The sequence below is a fragment of the Microtus oregoni genome, unplaced genomic scaffold (genome assembly GCF_018167655.1).
Source record: "Microtus oregoni isolate MIOR12 unplaced genomic scaffold, Mior012 000033F_ref0000390, whole genome shotgun sequence".
Classification (NCBI taxonomy): domain Eukaryota; kingdom Metazoa; phylum Chordata; class Mammalia; order Rodentia; family Cricetidae; genus Microtus; species Microtus oregoni.
In genome coordinates this window covers 18429502-18451007 of record NW_024543092.1, presented here as the reverse complement: position 1 = coordinate 18451007, position 21506 = coordinate 18429502, and the positions used below count along the sequence as shown (strand labels likewise).

At 46.4% G+C, this 21506-nt stretch overlaps 1 protein-coding gene across 1 annotated transcript in view; it reads left to right on the top strand.

Annotated features, from left to right (window-relative positions):
• Plg (plasminogen) overlaps positions 1-21506 on the top strand; it is a 39782-nt gene that overhangs the window by 9661 nt on the left and 8615 nt on the right. The window contains exons 4-16 of the mRNA XM_041680195.1: positions 462-576; positions 2183-2322; positions 3637-3757; positions 5297-5415; positions 7626-7788; positions 8297-8442; positions 10625-10784; positions 12678-12859; positions 13584-13732; positions 14787-14880; positions 18928-19048; positions 20489-20566; positions 21004-21144. Of these exons, the coding sequence (XP_041536129.1) occupies positions 462-576; positions 2183-2322; positions 3637-3757; positions 5297-5415; positions 7626-7788; positions 8297-8442; positions 10625-10784; positions 12678-12859; positions 13584-13732; positions 14787-14880; positions 18928-19048; positions 20489-20566; positions 21004-21144 (1729 nt within the window). The remainder of the gene's footprint in view (positions 1-461; positions 577-2182; positions 2323-3636; positions 3758-5296; positions 5416-7625; positions 7789-8296; positions 8443-10624; positions 10785-12677; positions 12860-13583; positions 13733-14786; positions 14881-18927; positions 19049-20488; positions 20567-21003; positions 21145-21506) is intronic.

Sequence of the window (21506 nt, the reverse complement as noted above, 5' to 3'; positions counted from 1 at the left end):
CAAAATCTTTACCTTCTGGGTAGGTCTTTCCACCTCATTTAACTCAATTAAGAAACCCTCTCACATGCTGGAGAGATGGCTTAGTGGTTAAGAGCACTGGCTACTCCTCCAGAGGACCCAGATTCAATTCTCAATACCTGCATGCTAGCTCACAACTGTCTGTAACTTCAGTTCCAGGGGATCTGACATCCTCACAACAAGGTACATAAAATTAAATAAATTACTAAAAATTATCCGTCCACAGATACACCCCCAGGCCAATCTGATCTAGACAATTAACACTCTTCCCAGAAGGTTCTAGGTGTGTCAAGGCAATAGTCAAAACTATCACATGATCAACGTCAAAGAGCATTTTCAGAGGAGGAAGACATGGCTTGGTTAGAGGTCTTTCCCATGGTGGGACTATGCTAGGAAAGGTTGTTTGTTTGCACTTTGAACGACTGTGTGGGTGTGTCTTTCAGTTTATCTGTCGGAGTGTAAGACTGGCATCGGGAAGAACTATAGAGGAACCATGTCCAAGACGAAGAATGGGGTTACCTGTCAAAAGTGGAGTGCCACATCCCCCCACATACCCAAGTAAGCCCTTTCCACTTTCCATACCCTGCTCTTTGATGCTGGTACTTACGGAAGTATTTAGAATGATTCCATTGCTCCTAAACCAAACCTGAATGCTGAGCGCGGGCAGATAGAGAACCTTCGGATGCAGAACAGCTGCACTATTCACAGCTCTAAAGCAGAAAAGGGTTGTTTTCTATTCGTCTTGTCTTATAATACCCCAGAAGTCCTGACACAGAGGGGGACGTGTTAAAGACCGTACAGCTGAATTGGAGGCTGTCATCATTTTCATTCTGTTGCTGTGTTAAAAAAGAATTATTGCGGCAAAAAGGTAACTCTTGGGGGAAAGGGTTTTATTTTAGATGACAATTACAGATTGCCATCATTATAGTCCATCATTATGGGGAAGTCACAGCAGCAAAAGCTTGACTCTGGTAGTCACATCACAACCACAGTCAAGAACAGAGAAACAAATGCATGCAGGCTTATTGGTGCTCAGCTCCCCCTCTGTCCTTAGACAGTCCAGGATCTCCTGCCTAAGGAATGGCACTGCCCGTGATGGACTCAATCTTCCCACATCAATCAATGTAATAAGACAATACCCTCACAGGCACACACACAGTCGACAAACCAGCTATCATAGAAAATGATGTGTGCTTAGAGAGAGATGTGTTTCAGTCAGACACCAATTTAGAGCTTGCATAATATGCCCATCTCAATGCAACGACCCAACGAGGATATAAAACATGAAAACAAATAGAAAGTTTGCATCTTATTTATAACTTTAGGGCCATTCTGTTTGTGTCTCCCCAGTGCAGCATTAGGTGGCATTGAGCTCTATGTGATGGCTCCAGGGGCCATAGCCACAGTCCAGGCTCATTTATGAGGCAGCTGAGCTTCTCCCCAGGTACACGGAGGAACCAGAAGTCAAGCTTGCTTCTTTAGAGTGCAGGTTCTTGCATGTTCTACCTAGCTATCTTTGCAGTAACTCTTTCCAGAAACGACAATGGGCTCAGCTTTCCCCCACCTCTTCACCAAGGCTGCATTTCAGAGAAAACCTGGTCCTGTGTGATCTGACAATGGACTTCCCGGTCTCCACTTGGCCCTGGCTGGCTAGGCACGCCTAGACATCACCTGCTGTGCCTGTTTCACCACACTCAGTTTTCCCAGCAGTAACATGGGGGTAATGACCCCTTTTGAGCTGGTTATTTTCAGTAAGGGCAAGTGGCAGAATGTAGAAGGGGGTTCTAGTGGATCAGCAGGGGCAGAGTTCACGCAAACAAAAGAGCAATCGTTGCCATGGTTGCATGGGGAGGAGGACAACCAGAGAAACCCTGGGTTTGGAACGAGGCAATGATTCCTCATTTGGGGCCTGGGTGTTCTGCTGCTCGGTACACATGCTCTGGCTGGACTTCTGAGAGTTAGCTGGTCATAGAGCAAGGACGGCGGGATGGGTTGCTTGACCCAAGCATCCCACCCATCGAGAAATAGAGATGTGATAACCAGTAGCTAAAAGACATTCAGACGGCTCAACTGAGCCCCTGGGTAGGAAGCACAGCGTCCCCTGCCTTGCTCACACGCACCGCTCTTTAGGACTCAGGCCCCACATTCCATTGCTACCCTGCAGCTATTCCCCCAACACACACCCCAATGATGGACTGGAGGAGAATTACTGCAGGAATCCAGACAACGATGACAAGGGACCCTGGTGCTACACAACAGACCCAGAGAAGAGATTTGACTACTGTGACATCCCTGAATGTGAAGGTAGGTGTGGCTCTAGACACCTCCTCATGTCTGCTTGTCACCTGGACTATGCTATCCAGCCATTGCCCACATAGACATCATAACAAAAGAAAAAAAGATTCATGCTTTATGTTACAAAACAGAGTAATGGACTCTTCTAAAGGAGCCCAGTTCGGACCTTAACCTTCTTTATTAACATGTTATATCCATGTGTGAGCATGGATAGCCAGATCCAAACTGTGGGTACAAATTCCTCTGGTTAAAACCCACACACAGTGGTTTGAATTCAATAGCTAAACTAAAATCATAAAAATCAATGAAATTCGAGGAGGGGACTGATTTAATGTGGGCGATTATGTTGTTGAGTTTGAAGTTAGGCGACACACCCGTTTTTATGTCAGCATGCCTGCATTCTAGAGGGCCTATCAGCTTCACAGAGAACATTAACATTGACTGGAAAAATGTCATCTTTTCCTATTCCTTGGTGGGTCTGTTAGAGCAAGAAAAAGAGCCAGGTGGGGCTGCGGGGCAATGCGGGCATGTCTCAGGTGCCAGCTCGCTTGTCTCATGACTTTATCTATATGGTCAGAGGAGCTCCTGTATTTAGATATGGATACAGGTCATTTGGCCTTGAAATCCCATGAGCATGTGCTTTTCATATCAATTTCACAGCTGTTTTTTTTAAAGACCTCATAAAACTCCAGTTCTGTGTTATTCCTCCACACCATGGGATTTTAACAAATTCAAGTCAAAGTCTAAGTCTTTAAAAAAATTAGAGAGCAAAAAAAAAAAAAAAGAGAGAGAAACATGACAACATTCAGGCCACCCCCATCAGCCATGTTTCTCAGCAATACACAGACACTTGGGAGATTTGAGGCGAAGTGGCAGGTATCAAAAGAAAATCTAGCAGAAAAATTCCAAGATGGTGCCCATATATTGTCAGTCACCAAGTGATGAAAATAAATTCATAGAATTTTAAAAGACTATTCTAGAAATGATGTCCACTACTTAAAAATTAAAATGGAGAATATACAGGCTTCTGAGAATATGTGTCTTCCCATGCATGCCTCCAAATTCAAGGACGTGTATGCCAGTTTCTGAATTTGACCACGGTCACCATAGTTAAGGCGGCACAGACCCAAATAGCCTAAATATACCACCTCGGAGAGAGAACAGAGCACTGACTACGTCACAACCTTCCAAGCCTTTTATCGGAAGTCAGGTCTGGATGAGTGGCAGGAAGCGTTGGTGACTTCTCTAGAGGGATCCCAGTCTGTGCTCTGCTGGGCTTCACTTCTGTTTCTTCCTTTCTCTCTCCCCTCCTTCACCACACAGAAGAATGTATGCACTGCAGTGGAGAACATTATGAGGGAAAGATCTCCAAGACCATGTCTGGACTCAACTGCCAGGCCTGGGACTCGCAGAGCCCACATGCTCATGGGTATATCCCTGCCAAGTAAGTCATGCGGCCAAGGTGGGGGCTCTTTAGACATGCACCACTCCTCCGATATGTCTGCTTGCTTCAGGAATTGAAGGCTAGGTGACTGAGTTCCCAGCTGGCATCCTCCCCCATTGGCTGCCTATGAAGTGTATCTTCTTGTTAATCATCACATGGTCCAAGGGGCATCATGGGTTCTTCTTAGAAAGGCAGCATCCCAGGCCGTATGAATAGAATTTGGGTTATAACCAAACCCACAGTCAATCTGTGATTCTGTTAAAACTGAGAAGCACACTTAGCTTGTGATGTCCCCTTTTCTCCCTTCCTTTTCTTTTAAACTCCAGTTACACTGTAGACTTCCTGACTCTGATCTATGCGTGAATGAATACCAAGGGTCTTGCAAATCCCTGGTATTTTATATGTATTTACATTGGGTCATTCACAACTTCTACCGAGTTCTCACAGGTAACTATGAATTTAAGCAGAGTACCTGGGGGTCCCCATTCCAGAAAGCAAGGATGGTTTTCAGATAAGCACTTGCAAGGATTCAAGCTGACATTTTGCACAGGAAAACATTTCCCACAGATGCCGCTCTCTTCCCCCTCCCTCTATGATGACCCCAGTGCCATTAATAAGGATTCTAAGACTCAAGGTAATGTGGCTGAGCCGCAGCTGTTCCTGTGGAAGATGACATCACTGAGTTTTCGCATTTCCCATTCCATATAGCTTAAAATATGGTTCCTGCCATTGTCTTCCAAAGGCAAGCACAGTAGGGTCCTCAAAGTGTGACTAGGTCAAGCCATTTGTAGAAAATCAGAAGCGGGGGAATAAATTCACCATTGCTAGCTTTTTTCTTTTTGTCCTAAGCTCTCAGTCCTAGAGAGGAACAAGGAACAGAGACAATCTCCCAGCTAGATCCCTGGGTCCCTGCCAAGGAGGTGTCACTGGCCAGGTGCTTGCAGGAACATAGCTCCCCAACCTTGGATTCTCGAAGCTTCCTGTAGTGGGAGGGGAGCCTGGTAGACGAGTAGGACCAGGCATCAACTTCTTGCTTGTACCACGTCACTGTCTTCAGACAGTGAACATGTTGTTCTTTGAAGAGTGCTATTATTTGTAGTAAATAACCAGAGCTTGTTTACTTCAAAATTCTGCATGGTGAGAAAGATACAGTTTCTCACCCTCTTCTGTTAAGTCTTACATGTGGAAACTTCTAGAACTACAGTCCTTGGAAGGCAGATCCTTCTTTCTTCCTGGATTGTCAGCAGAGGACCACCTTCCTCTAATTGCAGGCTGCTCATTCTCAAAGATTCTCAAGCATTAATGTTTACAATGGCTGTTTAAAAAATCCTTCATCCAGGCAGTGGTGTTGCACGCCTTTAAACCCAGCACTCGGGAGGCAGAGGCAGGCAGATCTCTGTGAGTTTGGGGCCAGCCTGATCTACAGAGCTAGTTCCAGGACAGGCTCCAAAGCTACAGAGAAACGCTGTCTCAAAAAACAAAAAACAAAACCAAACCAAACAAAAGCAAAAAAAAAAAAAATCCTTTTTGTCCACCCAGATTTCCAAACAAGAACCTGAAGAAGAATTACTGTCGCAATCCTGATGGGGAGCCACGCCCCTGGTGCTTCACCACAGACCTCAACAAACGTTGGGAATACTGTGATATCCCCCGCTGCAGTAAGTTCACAGCCAGAACACTGCGCACACCCTACCTGCCCCTTTCGGGAATTATGTTGGTGCTGAGTACAGGTCCTAGGGAGCAGTCCACAGATCTGCAGGATATTCTTGTCCCCTTTCATTAACAGCTGATAAGAGGATCTATTTGTTGATTTGTCCCCAGCCAGAGTCTTCTGCCTTTTGTCAACAGTATCAGTTTTAAGACAAACTCTAGCTCTATGAGCCCTGACAGATTGGACTCGACACCCACTTCAGTTTGTCCATTAAAGACGCAGGAGTAATAAGAGACAGATAAACAGATGTAAGCAGAAAAAGATGTAATCAGTGTGGCCAACTGAGAAGTACATCTTTAAGGGGGGACAGGAGCTCTGAGACTTTCTGGAAGGGGAGAAATGGAAATGGGGTTGGGGTTCACACAGCTGATGGAACAGGTGGTCTTGGTCATGGGTGGGCTGTGGATTGTTATCTCAGCTCTGCTCCTGCTGGAGAAGACTGTTATCATCATCACTTGAGAGGAGTGGTCTGGTTCCCAGGAGATGATGGTTCTCTGTGATGTAACCTCATCACCATGGGTAGCTGCCCTCACTTAGGGATGATCTGTCCCTAGAGGTGCGGAGTTTCTGGGGGTTTCACTCTGCCATGACCCAGAGGCTGATGAGATAGTTCTGTAGGTAAAGTGCTTGTCCCACAAGCCTGGTGACCCAAGTTCAGTCTCTAGAACCCACATTAACAACAACAACAACCGAGAATATAGCAGTGGTTTATAATCCTAGTCCTGGCCAGGAGGAGGGAGGCAGAGCAGGTGCACACAAGCCAGTCCCTGGATCTGCTGGCCAACTAGCCTACTTGGTACTTTCAAGTAAAAGACCTGTCTCCAAAAAAAAAAGTAAAATGTCTAGGGAATGACAGTGGGCCTGTCCTCTGGCTTCCGCATGCATCCATATGAAGATGTGCGCACGCACACACACACGCACACACACACACACACACACACACACACAAAGCTGTTTATTCATCAGTCCAGTTATTTCTGAAATCCAAGGTGACTATAGAACCAAATGATTGAGGAAGAAAGAGTTAAAGAGGCAAAAATAGAGACAAAGGGACCACTTGGAGTTAGTTGGGTCAGCACCCTTCTTCACAATCACACTCAGAGGCAGGGTGGTGGCTCTGCCATTCCAGTCTTCCCTGGGCTGAAGAGAGCCCCTCAGCCAAGCTCTCATGAACTTCATGACCAGCCAGAGTTCTTCCCTAACTGTTGCCTGTGAACACAGGTGTCTGTGAGTAACTAGATGTTTCAGATGTCTGACTTGGGGGTGCTCAAGAGAAGCAGAGCTCATAACGACACATGGCGAAGCTGTGTTACACAGCTCCTTCTTGGGTAATTGGAACACGGAGTCTGAAACTGTAGAAAGACCATTAGCAAATGCTAGAGAAGACATTTGGTGACAGCCTCTCTTCTTTGCTCAGGCATCACTGAGAAGCAGAGCTCCTCAGGGAGTCTTTCTCCTTAAACCAGTTTCTCCTTCCATTTTTAAAATTTTTGTCCCCTCAACAATGTCTTAATTTCTGATTATACACTTTTCCTTAAAGATATTGAGTTAGTGTTATCTTTATGTGTTTTTATATTATTGGTTATTGCAAGATGGGTAGTTACATATCCTGTTTTCACTCTGGGTTAATCGATTTCTGTTTGCCTTCTGTATTTTGAAGCTCTGCTGTTAGGATGCATATGTATCAAAGATACTCTCCTTTTCCCATGGGCTCTTTCTCAGTTCTGTGTCTTTATGGGAGATGGATGCTGTTCAGTTGTGTGTATCTAGTGAATCATGTCTTCTTCATAAAAGGGCCCTGATCACTGGTCTATGTAAGGACTTGAGGTTGGAGAGGACTTAACACTGATTTTTGCCATGGTTGATGAACACAAAAGACTAGAGAGAGAAGCATCTGACCCAAGGGTCCATGTTTAGAGACATCCCTGATGAAATTGCCTTAAAGATACAGATTCTACTGAACTGAAGACACTAAGAAGTTCTCAAGTATAAAACCCCAATGGAGGAGTAAGGGGGCATGGTGGAAGAGCAAGTGTAAAATCCCAAGGGAGGAATAAGGGGGTAGTAGGCAGAGGATTTTGCATTCACCTTCCCATAACATCTGTTGGATCATTCTTTATAGAGAACATTCACCATCAATTCTTTCCCCTATTCAAGCAACACCCCCACCCTCTTCTGGTCCAACCTACCAATGTCTGAAGGGAAGAGGTGAGAACTACCGAGGGACCGTCTCTGTCACCGTGTCCGGGAAAACCTGCCAGCGCTGGAGTGAGCAGACCCCTCATAAGCACAACAGGACGCCAGAAAATTTCCCCTGCAAGTATGTCCCTCCTGCTTCCTTCCCTGCTCTGGTAACTGTGGGCCTGTGAAGTCCATTGATGCTACCTTGGTTGTACCATAAAAATTCAAGAATAAAGACTGATCAGGTCACATGCAAGGAAAGTGACATCCAGCAATGTTTTTCCTCTTACAAGTCTTTCTCAAAGTGTGCCCCACCAATACCATCAGGAATTTACCAGAAATGCAAAGTCTTGGGCTCAACTCTAGAGTTAGTAAGTCTGAGACCCTAAGGACAGTGTGGAATGTCCTCATTACTCCTGTGTACAACCCAGTGCCCAACACAGTACTAGAGACCTATCCCATCACACGAAGACAAGGAATAGTTTGGAGCCATCAGTTCTTCTGGGTCAGAGTCCGTGACATGATATCTAAGCTCCATGTAAGCTGGTACCTGACAGTCATTCAGTGTGTGAGATTCTAGAGTATCAGTTATGTGCAGCACCCCCCTCTAATCTCTTTGAGGAACAAAACTCATACTTCTATTCTAGAAATCTGGAAGAAAATTACTGTCGTAACCCCGATGGAGAAACTGCTCCCTGGTGCTATACCACGGATGGAGATCTGAGGTGGGAATACTGTGAGATTCCGTCCTGTGACTCCTCTGCATCCTTGTCAGAACTTTCCGATTCCTCAGGTACGAGTGGGTCACGAGAGCTCACTGGGAGTCGGGTTGCTCTGTTCATGTCTGTGCTCGAATGGCCTCTTCACAGCGCACTTGGTCTCACTGTGGGCCAGAGTGCTGCTTGTGTGAGTTCAAGGACAGCGTTTTCAATTCGCTGTTTGTCTAGTGGCTCCGGGTACAGACTTCATGAGTGTTTCCCGAGGTCTTGAAAATTTGACTTTCTGCTGTTGTGTTAAGAAAGTTTCTTCTAAAAGTCAATGTGAACAAATCTTATTAGGGCTCTGTATTTCCGTTATATTGCTTACCTGTCCAACTTTAACCACATATCAGTCTGTATTTCTTTGGTTGCTGTTCGCCTTCTGTCATAATGCACACGCATTGTCTTCATCTTCTTGATGGAAGGCCTCCTTTGTTATGGTGTAATGTCTCCCCAAGTCTCTGAACATACTCCTCATTCTGATTTTATCTTGCTGATGTGAAGCCTTTGCCTACACTAGTGTTTGTGTAACTTATTCACCTTCTTTTTTGATTTTTTTTTTTTTTTTGGTTTTTCGAGAAAGGGTTTCTCTGTAGCTTTGGAGCCTGTCCTGGAACTCCCTTGGTAGACCAGGCTGGCCTTGAACTCACAGAGATCCGCCTGTCTCTGCCTCCCAAGTGCTGGGATTACAGGCGTGCGCCACCACCGCCCGGCTTCTTTTTTGATTTTTTAAATTGTTTTTATTGAGCTGTACATTTTTCTCTACTCCCCTCCCTTCCTCTCCTCTCTCCTTCTACCCTCTCCTGTGACCCCCACGCTCCCAGTTTACTCAGGAGATATTGTCTTTTTTTTTTTTACTGTTCTATGTAGGTCCATGTATGTCTCTCTTAGGGTCCTCTTTGTTATATAGTTTCTCTGAGGTTGTAGCCTTCAGGCTGTTTTTTCTTTGCTTTATGTCTAAAAGCCACTTATGGGTGAATACGTATTATGTCTTTCTGGGTCTGGGTTACCTCACTCAATATGGTTTTTTTTCTAGATCCATCCATTTTGCCTGCAAATTTTAAGATGTCATTATTTTTTTTCCACTGTGTAGTACTCCATTGTGTGAATGTACCATGTTTTCTTTATCCATTCTTCAGTTGAGGTTGTTTCCAGGTTCTGGCTATTACAAATAATGCTACTATGAACATAGTTGAGCATGTGTGTTTGCAGCACGACTGAGCATGCTTTGGGTATATACCCAACAGCGGCGGTATTGCTGGGTCTTGAGGTAGATTGTTTCCTAATTTTCTGAGAAATCTCCATATTGATTTCCAAAGCAGCTGTACAAGTTGACCTTCTAACTGAGAACTTTGCATTTATACAATTGTGTGTGGTTGGCTTTGAGCCCATTGTTAAGGGAGTTGTTCTGTCCCCTGTTTTGTGGCCACCATTCGTCCTTCCTCTTTTGTGTGTCACGTGGAACACAATTACCCAACTATGTTTTCGTTGACTTGTTATCCCTTAGCTGTGTCACCTGCTGACCGAGTCACTGAAGACATTCCTCGTCTCCGATGCTGTAGGTTTGGCTCCTTGAACTTCTATTTTGTTATTATTTTTAGACGTTTCTACCTCTGTTCAAATTCTCCTTTTATCCCCCTTGGTCATCTTCACCAGAAGATCCACCGACAACTAACCAAGACTATTTCACACCCAACCTGATAGTGCTGGACTGTGGTCATCATTAAGGAGCAACAGCTCTTCATGTACCCTAGACGCAGGGCCGCCTTCTGCTCCATCTCCAGAAGTTCAAGGCTTTGGTGTCCTATGAGCAAAGAGAGGGTCTAGGGAAGTAGGCAAGCATTTCAGGTCTGTCGTTTTTCCAGTCCCACCTGCTGCCCTCACCATGGAGCGCCTGCCCACTGTCCTCATGACCACCTGGTAGTAATTTATCAAAATAACTTTTACACAGTGACGTTTTCAGTTAGCAGTACTCTGTTTGTTCCTCTTCCAAGGGCTTTCGTTTTGCTTTCATAATATGTTCTATACTATAAATCTTGTGTTTGTGACTGGACTATGCATGTGTATGCATGTACATACGTGCATGTGTGTGATGTCCAATTACCTGTTAATATGGTAAAGGAATCCCCACACTGCTTTACTGTGAGTGTCATAAATCGGTGTCCAGGTGTCTGCTCCAGGTCTTATTTGTTCCCCTTTCTTCTGCTTTAATTTTAGTTCTACCAGAGCAGACACCTGTGGTCCAGGAATGCTATCAAGGCAATGGGCAGAGCTATCGGGGCACATCGTCCACCACCATCACAGGGAAAAAGTGCCAGTCCTGGGCATCTATGACCCCACACCGGCATCAGAAGACCCCAGAGAAGTTCCCAAATGCGTATGTCTTTGATTTTAACCATGAGAGAGCAATAGCTGACTTAGGTTTCCCCATACTGACCCACGCTCTAAACTAAAGTCTTTGAACCAAAATTCTCTGAGATCGGCACATGGGCAGACTGTCAGGAACTCGGTTTTGGCAAAAAGGGCCTGAGAAAAGAGAAGCCACCTACTGGCTCCCTTTCCTGAGAAATTTTGTGGAGGCAATGGGTGGTAAGGTCCTGTTGGTGGAAATCTTGAGAGAACAAGTCACCATAAAGCTTAGAAATGGTACCATCCCCCAACATGCGCTAAAGATCATGCCACCTCTCAGCATTGGGGTGTGCCACTCCAATGGAAACCACTGGAATGGTGTCTGAGTTTGCTGTTGTTCTTGACTTCCAGGCCAGCCTTTCTAGCTGCACCTGCATCCCTAAGGGGTATGGGTTACCAGAGAATACCAGTGTGGGTAGCCACTGCGTTAGACAATGAAAGGAAGCAAGCTGGTTACGAAGGGAGGAGGAGAGCGAGGGAGACAAAGAAGGAAGGGAAGAAGGATAAAAGGGACAGAGAGAAGGAAAGAAGGGAAAGATGGATGGATGAAAGGAAGGAGGGAGGAAAAGAGGGAGAAAACAAGTTAGGAAGGGAGGGAGGAAAGGATGGAGAGAAAGGAGGAATGAAGAAAGTGGAGACAGAGGAAATGAAGGAAAAAATCAAGTTAAGAAGGAGAGAAGAAAGAAAGGAAAGAATGGAGAAAGAAAGGACGTGACGGGAGGAAGAAGGGACAGAAGGAAGGGAGGGAGGAAAAGAACAAAGGACAGAAGGAAAGGAAGGGCCTCAAGTTTTGAAATGAAGTACAGCATCTTTACTGGTAGGGCACATGACTAATGGACACAGACAGTCCTGACAACTGAGCAAGTCTGCATGTTCAAAAAGAATCCGGTCTACACGAGGCCGACATTCAAGTCATTGCACTCTACACTAGCTACACTTAACTAACAACGAAACCTTAAACACCACCAGCAATAACATAAAAACCACAAAGTACTTAGAGAAAATTTTAAAGTAGCATACCTAAGAACTGCAACTGTATAGCTTAAACATTGTTAAGGGGGAAATTAAGAGCTAAATAAAGAGAGATACTGTATAGCGATCAAAAGATTAAATATCAGTCCATTACCAAGTTAGGCTTTGGATTCAGCCCACAAATTCTAGCAGTCTGTTTTTGGAAAAAGTGGCAACATTTGCAGGCAAAGTTCTCCGAATCATCAAGATAATGGTTAAATGAGCAGTTCTGGAGGGTTGGCACTGAAGTCCACAGAAGCACTGTGATCAAGACACTGTAGTAACATGGTGTCAGCAGGAAGGGACAGAGACGAGGGAAATGGGGACAGTGCAGAAACAAACTCCGGCTCATATGGACAGATGTTTTTTTCAGTGCAGGAGGCAGAGCAGCTCAACGCATAAGGGGCGTCTTTTTCCAGAAAACCCGGCATAACAAATACTGTGTAGATAAACAATGCCCCCAACCCAAACCCCAAACAAAGCAAGATATTGATGCATTTGTGTTTGTTTTTTCCAATCTAAAATTACATTTCAAGATCTACGTTGGGGAAAAGTATTTAACAGAGTATCAAAGGAGAATATTATGATGCCTGCTTTTACATTTATACAATGTAAATATATTGCATTGTACATTTTAATATATTGTACATTATGATATAATTCACATTGATACAATGTAAATATATTATAACCGTATGCAATATAAATTATTATATTTACATTGTCTCGGTTTTGGTTAAGATACATGATGATACATGTGTCTTCAAAGGTACCTTGCTAACACTGTTGTAACAAAATTGAGAAGGAGCTGAATTCCTCCACCACTGAACCACTGTCTTGGGGTTTGCAGAGGCTTGGAAATGAACTACTGCAGGAACCCAGATGCCGACAAGGGCCCTTGGTGTTACACCACTGACCCAAGCGTCAGGTGGGAATACTGCAACCTGAGGAGATGCTCTGAGACAGGAGGGGGTGCTGCAGAGCCGCCCGTGGTCCCCCAAGTTCCAGATGTGGAGGCCACCTCTGAGCCAGGTAAGGAGGGGGTGATCCGACATTTGTGGGCAGATGTGGACACTGGACACAGAGGAAGTGGTACTGATGTGGGCGCTCCCATACTGTGTAGGACACCCATGGGGGCTGAGGGTCTGCTCTGTGGAATGAGCCTGAGTGCCATCTTGCGGTGGGTGGGGGAGGTGATCATCGGCAGAAGGTGGAGGGACAGCTTCCTAAGGTGCCCTGTGAGCCCTCCAGGTGTTCTAACTATTCACACTCTTGTAAAGCTTGGCTTTCCTGTCTTCTAGCCTGAATTCTCCTTCTAAAACATCCTACCAATGATGGGATCGTTTCCAACCCTGTGCCTGTAAACATTTCTGGCAACTTCTTAAACCAAATAGCAAGTCTTGCTAATTGTCAGAGTGTCGGTGTTTGCTGAGACCCTGGGTCCGCCACTAGAGGGCAACCCAACATATTAGAACAGTGGTTCTCAATCTGTGGGTCCAGACCTCTCTGGGGTCTAATAACCTTTTCACAGGGGTTGCCTAAGACCATCAGAAAACAGATATTTACATTATGATTCATAACTGTAGTAAAACAAGTTATGAAGAAGCAATGGAAATCATTTTATGGTTGGGTGTCACCATAACATGAGGAACTGCATTAAAGGGTCATAGCACTGTATTAGAGCAGCTAAGACTGACACATTTATGCAGTACCATGCTTGGACCTCCCAGGGTACATAATCTCCCTCTTCCTACAGACTGCATGATTGGGGTTGGTAAAGACTATCGAGGCAAAATAGCCGTCACTGCGGCTGGCACCCCCTGCCAGGAATGGGCTGCCCAGGAACCCCACCCTCACAGCATCTTCACCCCGGTGTCAAACCCACGGGCAGGTCTGGAAAAGAACGTAAGCTACTCTGGTTCATGTTCTGTTCCGCATTTCCCATACATCAGCTTCTTGAACAGATTCAATTTGGGGTTACACCAACTTGGCCAGGGCTGGTCTTTGATGATGAGGGGAAAGTTAGGGAGGGGAAATTTGGAGTAGGTTGGGGTTAGGGGACAAAGCTGAGGCCATGACCGGTGTCCTCCAGTTTGACCCCATTCTGATACTGTCTGGGCAGAGCCAAATCCCATGGCTCCTGGGGTAACTACTGTGGGGAGGGATGGTAGGCACTGCATGGGAGGGGTGTGGAGACAGAAGGACTCTTGAACTTTCTGGGTACATCATTCTCCAGATCCCCACACCGCCTGGGAATTTCTTTAAACATGTAATTTTTTTTTTAATGGAAGCTTTGTTATGTTGGCGTGGTTGTTCATAGTACTGCCTTTGGTGACCAGAGCAACCTTCAGGCTCTCTCCTTCTGTTGGGGGTCAGAGCATAAGGCAAAAAGTCACAATTCTTTGCTCACGAGAGGTTCTGCTAAACACCCTCCACCCCCACATCCCTAGCCCCTCTAGATGCTCTCTTGCTCACTTCATTAGAGCAAAAGATGCTCTTGTCAATCAAGGAAGTCACAAAGGCTTTAGGAGCTGACGCTCCTCTGGATGTAGGATAGGTCATAGGAGTCCGGAAGCACAGAGCAGAGACCACATTGTATTTATACACTTGTATGACTCTATCAGAAAAAAAACATGGCCCCATGGAGGGCACAAACCTTTTTAAACAACGATAAGGCCTCATGACAAGACAGCCAGGAATGGCCCACTGTCCCTGATGGCTGGCTCTCTTACATCTGGCCCAGGGAGTGGCTTCCTAGCTGGAACTTGGTTTGAGCAGAGATATGACCAGTGACAGTCTGAGACTTTAAAAAAAATCTTAAACCAACTATCAAAAAGTAAGATGGGAAGAAAGCAAAGGGACAGTCCCTCCCCCACCCCCCGTGAGAAGGTTTGCGTCTCTACATCTGGAGTCCCCTCCACCCCAGGGAGCCTCCCCTCAAACTCCTGTCTCTTTTCAGTACTGCCGAAACCCGGATGGTGATGTCAATGGTCCTTGGTGCTACACAACAAACCCCAGAAAACTTTATGATTACTGTGATGTCCCCGTGTGTTGTAAGTTCCTCTCGCTGCCCTTCGTCCCCCTTCCTCTCTCTTCTCTCTCCCTTCCCTTTGTCCCCCTTCCCCTCTCTTCCCTTCTTCTCTCCTCTCTTTCCTTCTTTGGCAAAAAAAAAAAAAACACTTTCCAGAACATAGAGTGACCATCTTCTTCATGAGGATGTACACAAAACAAACAAGCACCACGGGCAGGCTTGAGCAGAGTGCCTTTGAGGAGACAATGGCTGCCTCTTACCCTGGGCCCTCATCCAAACATCTGGAACCTGGCCTATTATTGTCCTTGCCCCATATCAGCTAAACTTAATACTAAATCCTCAAAGTGCAGAAGGGAACGACTGAATCAGCTCCAGGAGGCATCCCAGGAGCTCCTCCACATTGGACTGGAGATGCTCACAGAACAAGTTCAGAGGCACTGGACTAGGACGTGTGTTAGCTATTTTGTTGCTGCTACAATAAAAATACCGTGATGGAGAGCAACTTAAGGAAGTACTCATAGCCCACTGCTCCAAGGAATGAGACATCCACAGTGGCAGAGACTTATGGACCATGTCAACTGCACCCAGAGAAGCAGAGAGTGACTGGAGGGGGGTTGAAGTAGTGAACTCTCAAGGCCCAAGCCCTAGAGATGCACTTCCTTCAACAAGCCTCCACATCTCAGAAGATCTTTGACCTATCCAAACAACCCCACCACCCAGAAACCAGTGTTCACATCCACGAGCTCTTGAGGGACATTTCTCATTTAAAGCACCGAAGATATCTTCCTCTTCAGCCTCAGAGAAGGGGAAAATACGCATATATTTTGAAAGCTTACAAAATATCTTCCTCAAATTTCATTGAAAAAAATGCAGATCTTTCTATTAGCCCCACTATCCCCCACCATGGATTTCTTCCTCACTCACCACCTAACTTAGAGATGCCTTGTTAGGTTCCATCCTTGGCGAGTTGAGACTCTTGGGGAGGAAGAGGCTGGGACCTGGGAAAAGAGAGTTGACTTTAGTTCTTGAGATCGGGGTGACAAATTGACGGCTGACTCTGCAGGTAAAGCTGCTTCTGCCCTGTGCTCACCTGCTCTGCAGTTAGAACCCATCACTGTGAACTCTTCTTTCTCCCAGTGTGCTTGCCTGGGGGAGGGCGTGGCTGGGCCCGGAGGGAGGGGCTTACTTCGCAAAGCTTTCCGGGGCTGGCTGTGTCCCTGGTATTTTGGTTAGGAGCATGTAGGTGGCTCTTCAGTGGAACAGGGGATAGAGGGAGAGGAGGAGGTGATGGGCAGGTTCTACTTGCCAGTGTTACCATAAGAGTTGGGGAAATGGATAGAGACCTTTTTCTCTAGCGGGGGCTTTTGTATATTTAGAAGACACTGTCTTGGTGGCCTCTTTACCTGAAAGTTCCTAAGGTGTCAGTGTCTCTCAATCTCTGTTCTCAGTTTCTATCCCTTGTATGCCCCTCCCCCATTGTCTTCCCCTCCCCATCACAGGCTGCCCTTATGTGGTAGTATGGCATTCAGACCTTGGGCTCTCTATCCTGGCTTCACAAATTCCTGATCCCCTCACCTCTGATCCTCTCTGGAAAAGCCTTGAATACCAGATGAGATACTCATCTCAGTATGAGTCAATAGTCAAGTCTTAGTACCCAAAGCCACGTCCCATAATGCCAAGCCTCAGATACTCTCCATAATCCCTCCATGCCTTCAAAACAAGTACCACATGGGAGGGGCTTAAACACAATTTGCCAAATTCCGCTGCCAGCTTGATGTGCAGCTTTACCCCACCCTCACCCCAAACAGACTACAACTCCCGTGTGCTGATCTGAGGAGAGTCTCTCCAGGAGGTTCCACCTCAAAAATAATGGTCTCTTGTTAATCACAGCTGACCAGCATTGATTATCCAAACAAAGCAAAGGTTTCACTTCACAGATTCCAAATTCAAAATATCACATAAATAGGGCCGGTAGCGTCTTTGAGGATTCTCAGACTCCCCTCTGAATGTCACAAGCCAGATCTTCATTTTTGTTGACAGAGGTTTCTATCACACATGGTCCCACAGCTGTTCAGTCCCAACAAAACACACAGAGGTCTACATTAATCATAAACTGGTGGGCCTAGTAGCTCAGGCTGCTTATTAATTAATTCTTACATCTTAAATTAGCCCACAATTCTTGTCTGTGTTAGCCATGAGGCTTGGTACCTTCATCAGTGAAGTGTTTTCATCTTGCTTCCTCTGTGTCTGGGTGAGGACTGCAGACTACATCTTTCCTCTTCCCAGAATTCTGTTCTCATTGCCCTGCCTCCTCCTGCCTGGCCACCCTGGTTCTACTTCCTGCCTGGCTACTGGCCAGTCAGTGTTTAATTAAAATACAAGTGACAGGGTACAGACCATTGCCCCACAGCACAGTTGTCTCCTAAGCGTCCACCGAATAGCTCTTTAAGCTCCAGCACAAATCTCCAAAATCCTTCCAGAATCCTCCCCAATATGACACACTCAGGTCTGCCACAGCGATCGCCGACTGACTGGTACCAATGTCTGTTCTAGTTAGTTTCTCTGTTGCCGTGATTAAACACCATAACCCAGAGCAACCTGGAGAAGAAAAGGGTTTCTTTGGCTTACCCTTTCATATCACAATCCGTCACTGAGGGAAGCAAGGCAGGAGCTCAAGGGAGGAACCGGAAGACGGGAACTGAAGCAGAGACCATGAGAGGACACCGTTTACCGGTTTGCTCCTAATGACTGGCTCAGCCTACTTGTACCACACAGGACCACGTGCCCAGGAGATAGCACCACCCACAGTGGGCTGAGCCCTACCGCATCAATCATTAATCAAGAAAATGCCCCACAGATGTGCCCAAAGGCTTATCCGATAGAGGCAACGCCTCAGCTGAGAGTCCCTCTTCCCAGGCGCCTGCAGTTCGTGACAACACTAGCCCGTGTGTGCACGTGGCTGAAGTACAAGGCACAGACGTAGCCACTGAGCTGAGCTTTAGTGAGGGGGCTCTCGCCACAATGCAGCTGTGTGTGAAAAGCCTTCCCTACATAGATCCTCAGAACAGGCCACAGCAAATAGAAAGTTAAGCATTGCGGTTCCAGCTTCTTCAGAGTATGGACTCTCTGGTTGACTAAGGCTGAAGGAATTTCTTCTAGGGAATGCCATGAACAATGCTTCCAGATGCCTTTCTGAAGACTCAGAGGCTGCAGGCCACCAAGAAGTGTTTGTGAATATCCCCTGCACCCTTCTTAGTGGGAGTTACCAAAGATGGACGCAGACCCTGCTGTCTAGTTCACTGGTAGGCTGGCTGATGAGAGGGAGCGCATGCAGGAGGTAAACAGAGAGGAAAAGCAGGCGGGGACACATGGGTTGATTGACAGTGGTTGATTACAGTAGGCTGTTTGGGGTCGTGTGCAGGGTGGGGTGGGATGGGGTGGGATGGGGGAGCAAGGGTTGGGTCTGTGCTGAAACAGCAGAGAGAAGGTAAAATTGAGCTGAGAATAGTGCATTTGCTGTCTACACATACAGACAGATACAGACACACAACACACACAAATACACAAGAAAAAAAACCACACTGTCTTTCAGTATGGGGGAAGAGCTATGGCCTTCAAGAGCCCCCTGTGGTTGGGAATTTTGACACTGCAACAGGATGCTGTGTCATCAACAGATGTGACACATCTGGAGCTGTCCTGAGATCTTGGGGGCTGCAGGCTGCAGGCTGGTGTTGACAAGCAAAGCTTGGTGTCCCAAATACAATATATCTAGTATATTACAGAAAACTATGTTTATGTTTGTCAATCAAAGCACACCAAGAAAAGCTCTTCTTTTAATTCTATACTACGCCAATTTAATTAACCAATTAGAGTTTAGAACTTCTTCAGAGGAGAGGCTTCTGTGCTGCCTGCACTACTTTTAAATCTCAGGGGAACTGTTCCAAAGGTTGACTATGACTCTGGGATGCCACAAACTTGGTACCTGGCCACAGCTGCCTTTTGCAGGACTCTTTGACAGAACTAGGATGTTTGCTTCTGTATGACCTTCTTCTCCCACATCGTTTCATAGCACAAGCACCGTACGAGTGTGGGAAGCCTCGTGTGGAGCCGAGAAAATGCTCTGGGAGGATAGTGGGCGGCTGTGTGGCCTATCCACACTCCTGGCCCTGGCAAATCAGCCTTCGAACCAGGTAAGAGTTCGTAGGCGTGTTCTCCCTCCTGCCTGTGTGAACCTCACGTGGCTGTCGTGCTAAACCAAAGCTGGCCAACGTCACCACCTTCCTCTGCGTCCTTCTAAGGCGTAAAGACAGCGCCATAAACTTTCAAAAGCCACCTTATTGGGTTCTCTGCTTTGAAACTGACTAAAAATGGTATTTAAGGAAAAAACAACTCTGGGCTGCTGTCGTTAAACCATGCGAAATGATATCATTCCCAGAGAACATGGAGGCGCTTTAGGGGGTACGTGCACCCACTGGCTGTTGTAAAATGAAAGGAATATCTTCATAGACACGACACTATGCAGGTGTGGGCTCAGAAGGGGTTTGCCTGCTGGAGATGCAAGGCTTTGACAATACTATGTGCCTTTTTGTGACCCCCCTTGAATTTAACAGAGAGGTTGCTTATATCCTTACAAATAAGTGAACAAACCAGCACGTGACTCTCCTGGTTTAAGAGTGATGCATCTGAGCCTGTGGGAGCAGGGCTGAGTGTGGCAGAAAACATCTGTAGGTCTTAATTCACTCTTCCTGGGCACGGCTTCTAAAGTATACGTGTACAGCAGGCTCAGCACGGGCGTGTTGGCTTGCCCTGCTCACATCCAGACCTCCATGCATGCTCAGTTGTTGTTCACAGTCCCCTCAGCAGATTTGCAGAACGCCACTGACAGATGTGGGCACGGTTGGTTGCACTCTGTTACGGGGTATTTTTTTAGATACTTATTTTTATTTTATTTATATGAATGCTTGCCTGCTTGTATGAATGTACACCATGTATACATGGTGTCCTTGTTGACCAGAAGGGGGGCCAGATTTCTTGGAACTGGATCTACTGATGGGCATGAGCCACTGTGTCAGTGCTGAGAACCAAACTTGGCTCTTCTGGGAGAACAGCCCAGTTTCTTAACCTCTGAGCCATCTCTCCAGCATAGAGCTTGTCTGCTTTTTCACTGACCTCATCCTACACAGTAAGCTGATTGCATTCAAGCCATTCCACCCTGGTTGGGAGCTGGTGATCTTGTCATCCTGAATTATTGCTCTTGGGGTCATATTTGGCTTCTCAAAGGATGATCCATGAAGACTTTTTGTAAAATTTTAGCTAAGACGAAATAAAGGCAGCAGCCTGGAGGGCGGGTTTTGACTGGTGGTTTATGTTGGGGTTGAGGGTTAATAGGTCAAAGTGTAGGCACAGGACCACACTGGAGCCACGGCCTCTGCTTCATGGAGACAAGTGGCCCCTAATACTTCCCCCAGATATCTTCAGAGTTGGGTAGCTAGATGGTGCAGTGTCACGACTATTCTGTACACGGGCTGGCGGTCCCTTCTTCTGGGAATGAACTTGTCTTTCTGATTTTCTGTGCTATTGGATGAAACAAAACATCTGGCTTAACCGGAAGTTCTCGCTTCCCCCTCTAGATTCACTGGACAGCACTTCTGTGGAGGAACTTTGATATCCCCCGAGTGGGTGTTGACTGCTGCACACTGCTTGGAGAAGTACGTTCCGTGGGTAACTGGTGTGAGGTCTCCTTCTAAAGACTGACACCCTCCTTCCCTCCTCCCCTCTGTCATTCCCTCCTCTCCTCCCACTGCCTTCCATGGCAGTGGCATAAGAGACCCAGGAGTATGTATGCAGAAGTCCACAGCAATTACCAGGTCAACCAGGCAGAAGGGAAACAGTTCTAAAGAAAATCTATCTGCCAAGGATGCAGAGCAGGGCCCGGGCCTGGAGAAAAGGATCTGTTCAGTGGCAGGCACTGGTCCTGTCAAGGTCAAGAACATCACAGGTTCAAACAAGTCTGGATTCCATTTCTTGCCATCCAGGAGTCACAGATGCTGGCGACTGCATGTATTTGGCTGCCTGTGTCTGACACAGGATGGCACCAAGGAAAGGTCTGGACCATGTTTTACTCCTAATGTCACCATCTTTTCAGATCTTCAAGACCTGGATTCTACAAGGTTGTCCTGGGTGCGCATGAAGAAAATATTCGTGGGTCAGATGTCCAGCAAATAGAAGTAGCCAAGCTGTTCTTGGAGCCCACCCGAGCAGACATTGCCCTGATAAAGCTAGCCAGGTATGCGTTCCCTGGGGACTGCACCCCAAGCTGAGTGAAGACGGTGGTTCATGGCTGGGTTTTATGAGCAACAACCATGTATGGGGTTAGAGAAGTGCTGCCTAGGATGCAAAAGCATGGGCGTTTGGGAAAACCGGGCCAACTTCATCAGAAACCAGAATCCAGCCTAGTTCTGCAAGCCCACAGGCACGTTTCTGAGGAGGGAATCAGCTCCGGTTCCTCACGTGAAGAGTTAAAATGTAAAGTGGCCTATCACCTCAGCATTTCTTGCCCCTCATGCTTACCAGCTGACATACATTCACCATCGGTTACCCCAGGCTCACAAAGGCTATCTTGATATAATGTGCTGAGAGACTCAAATG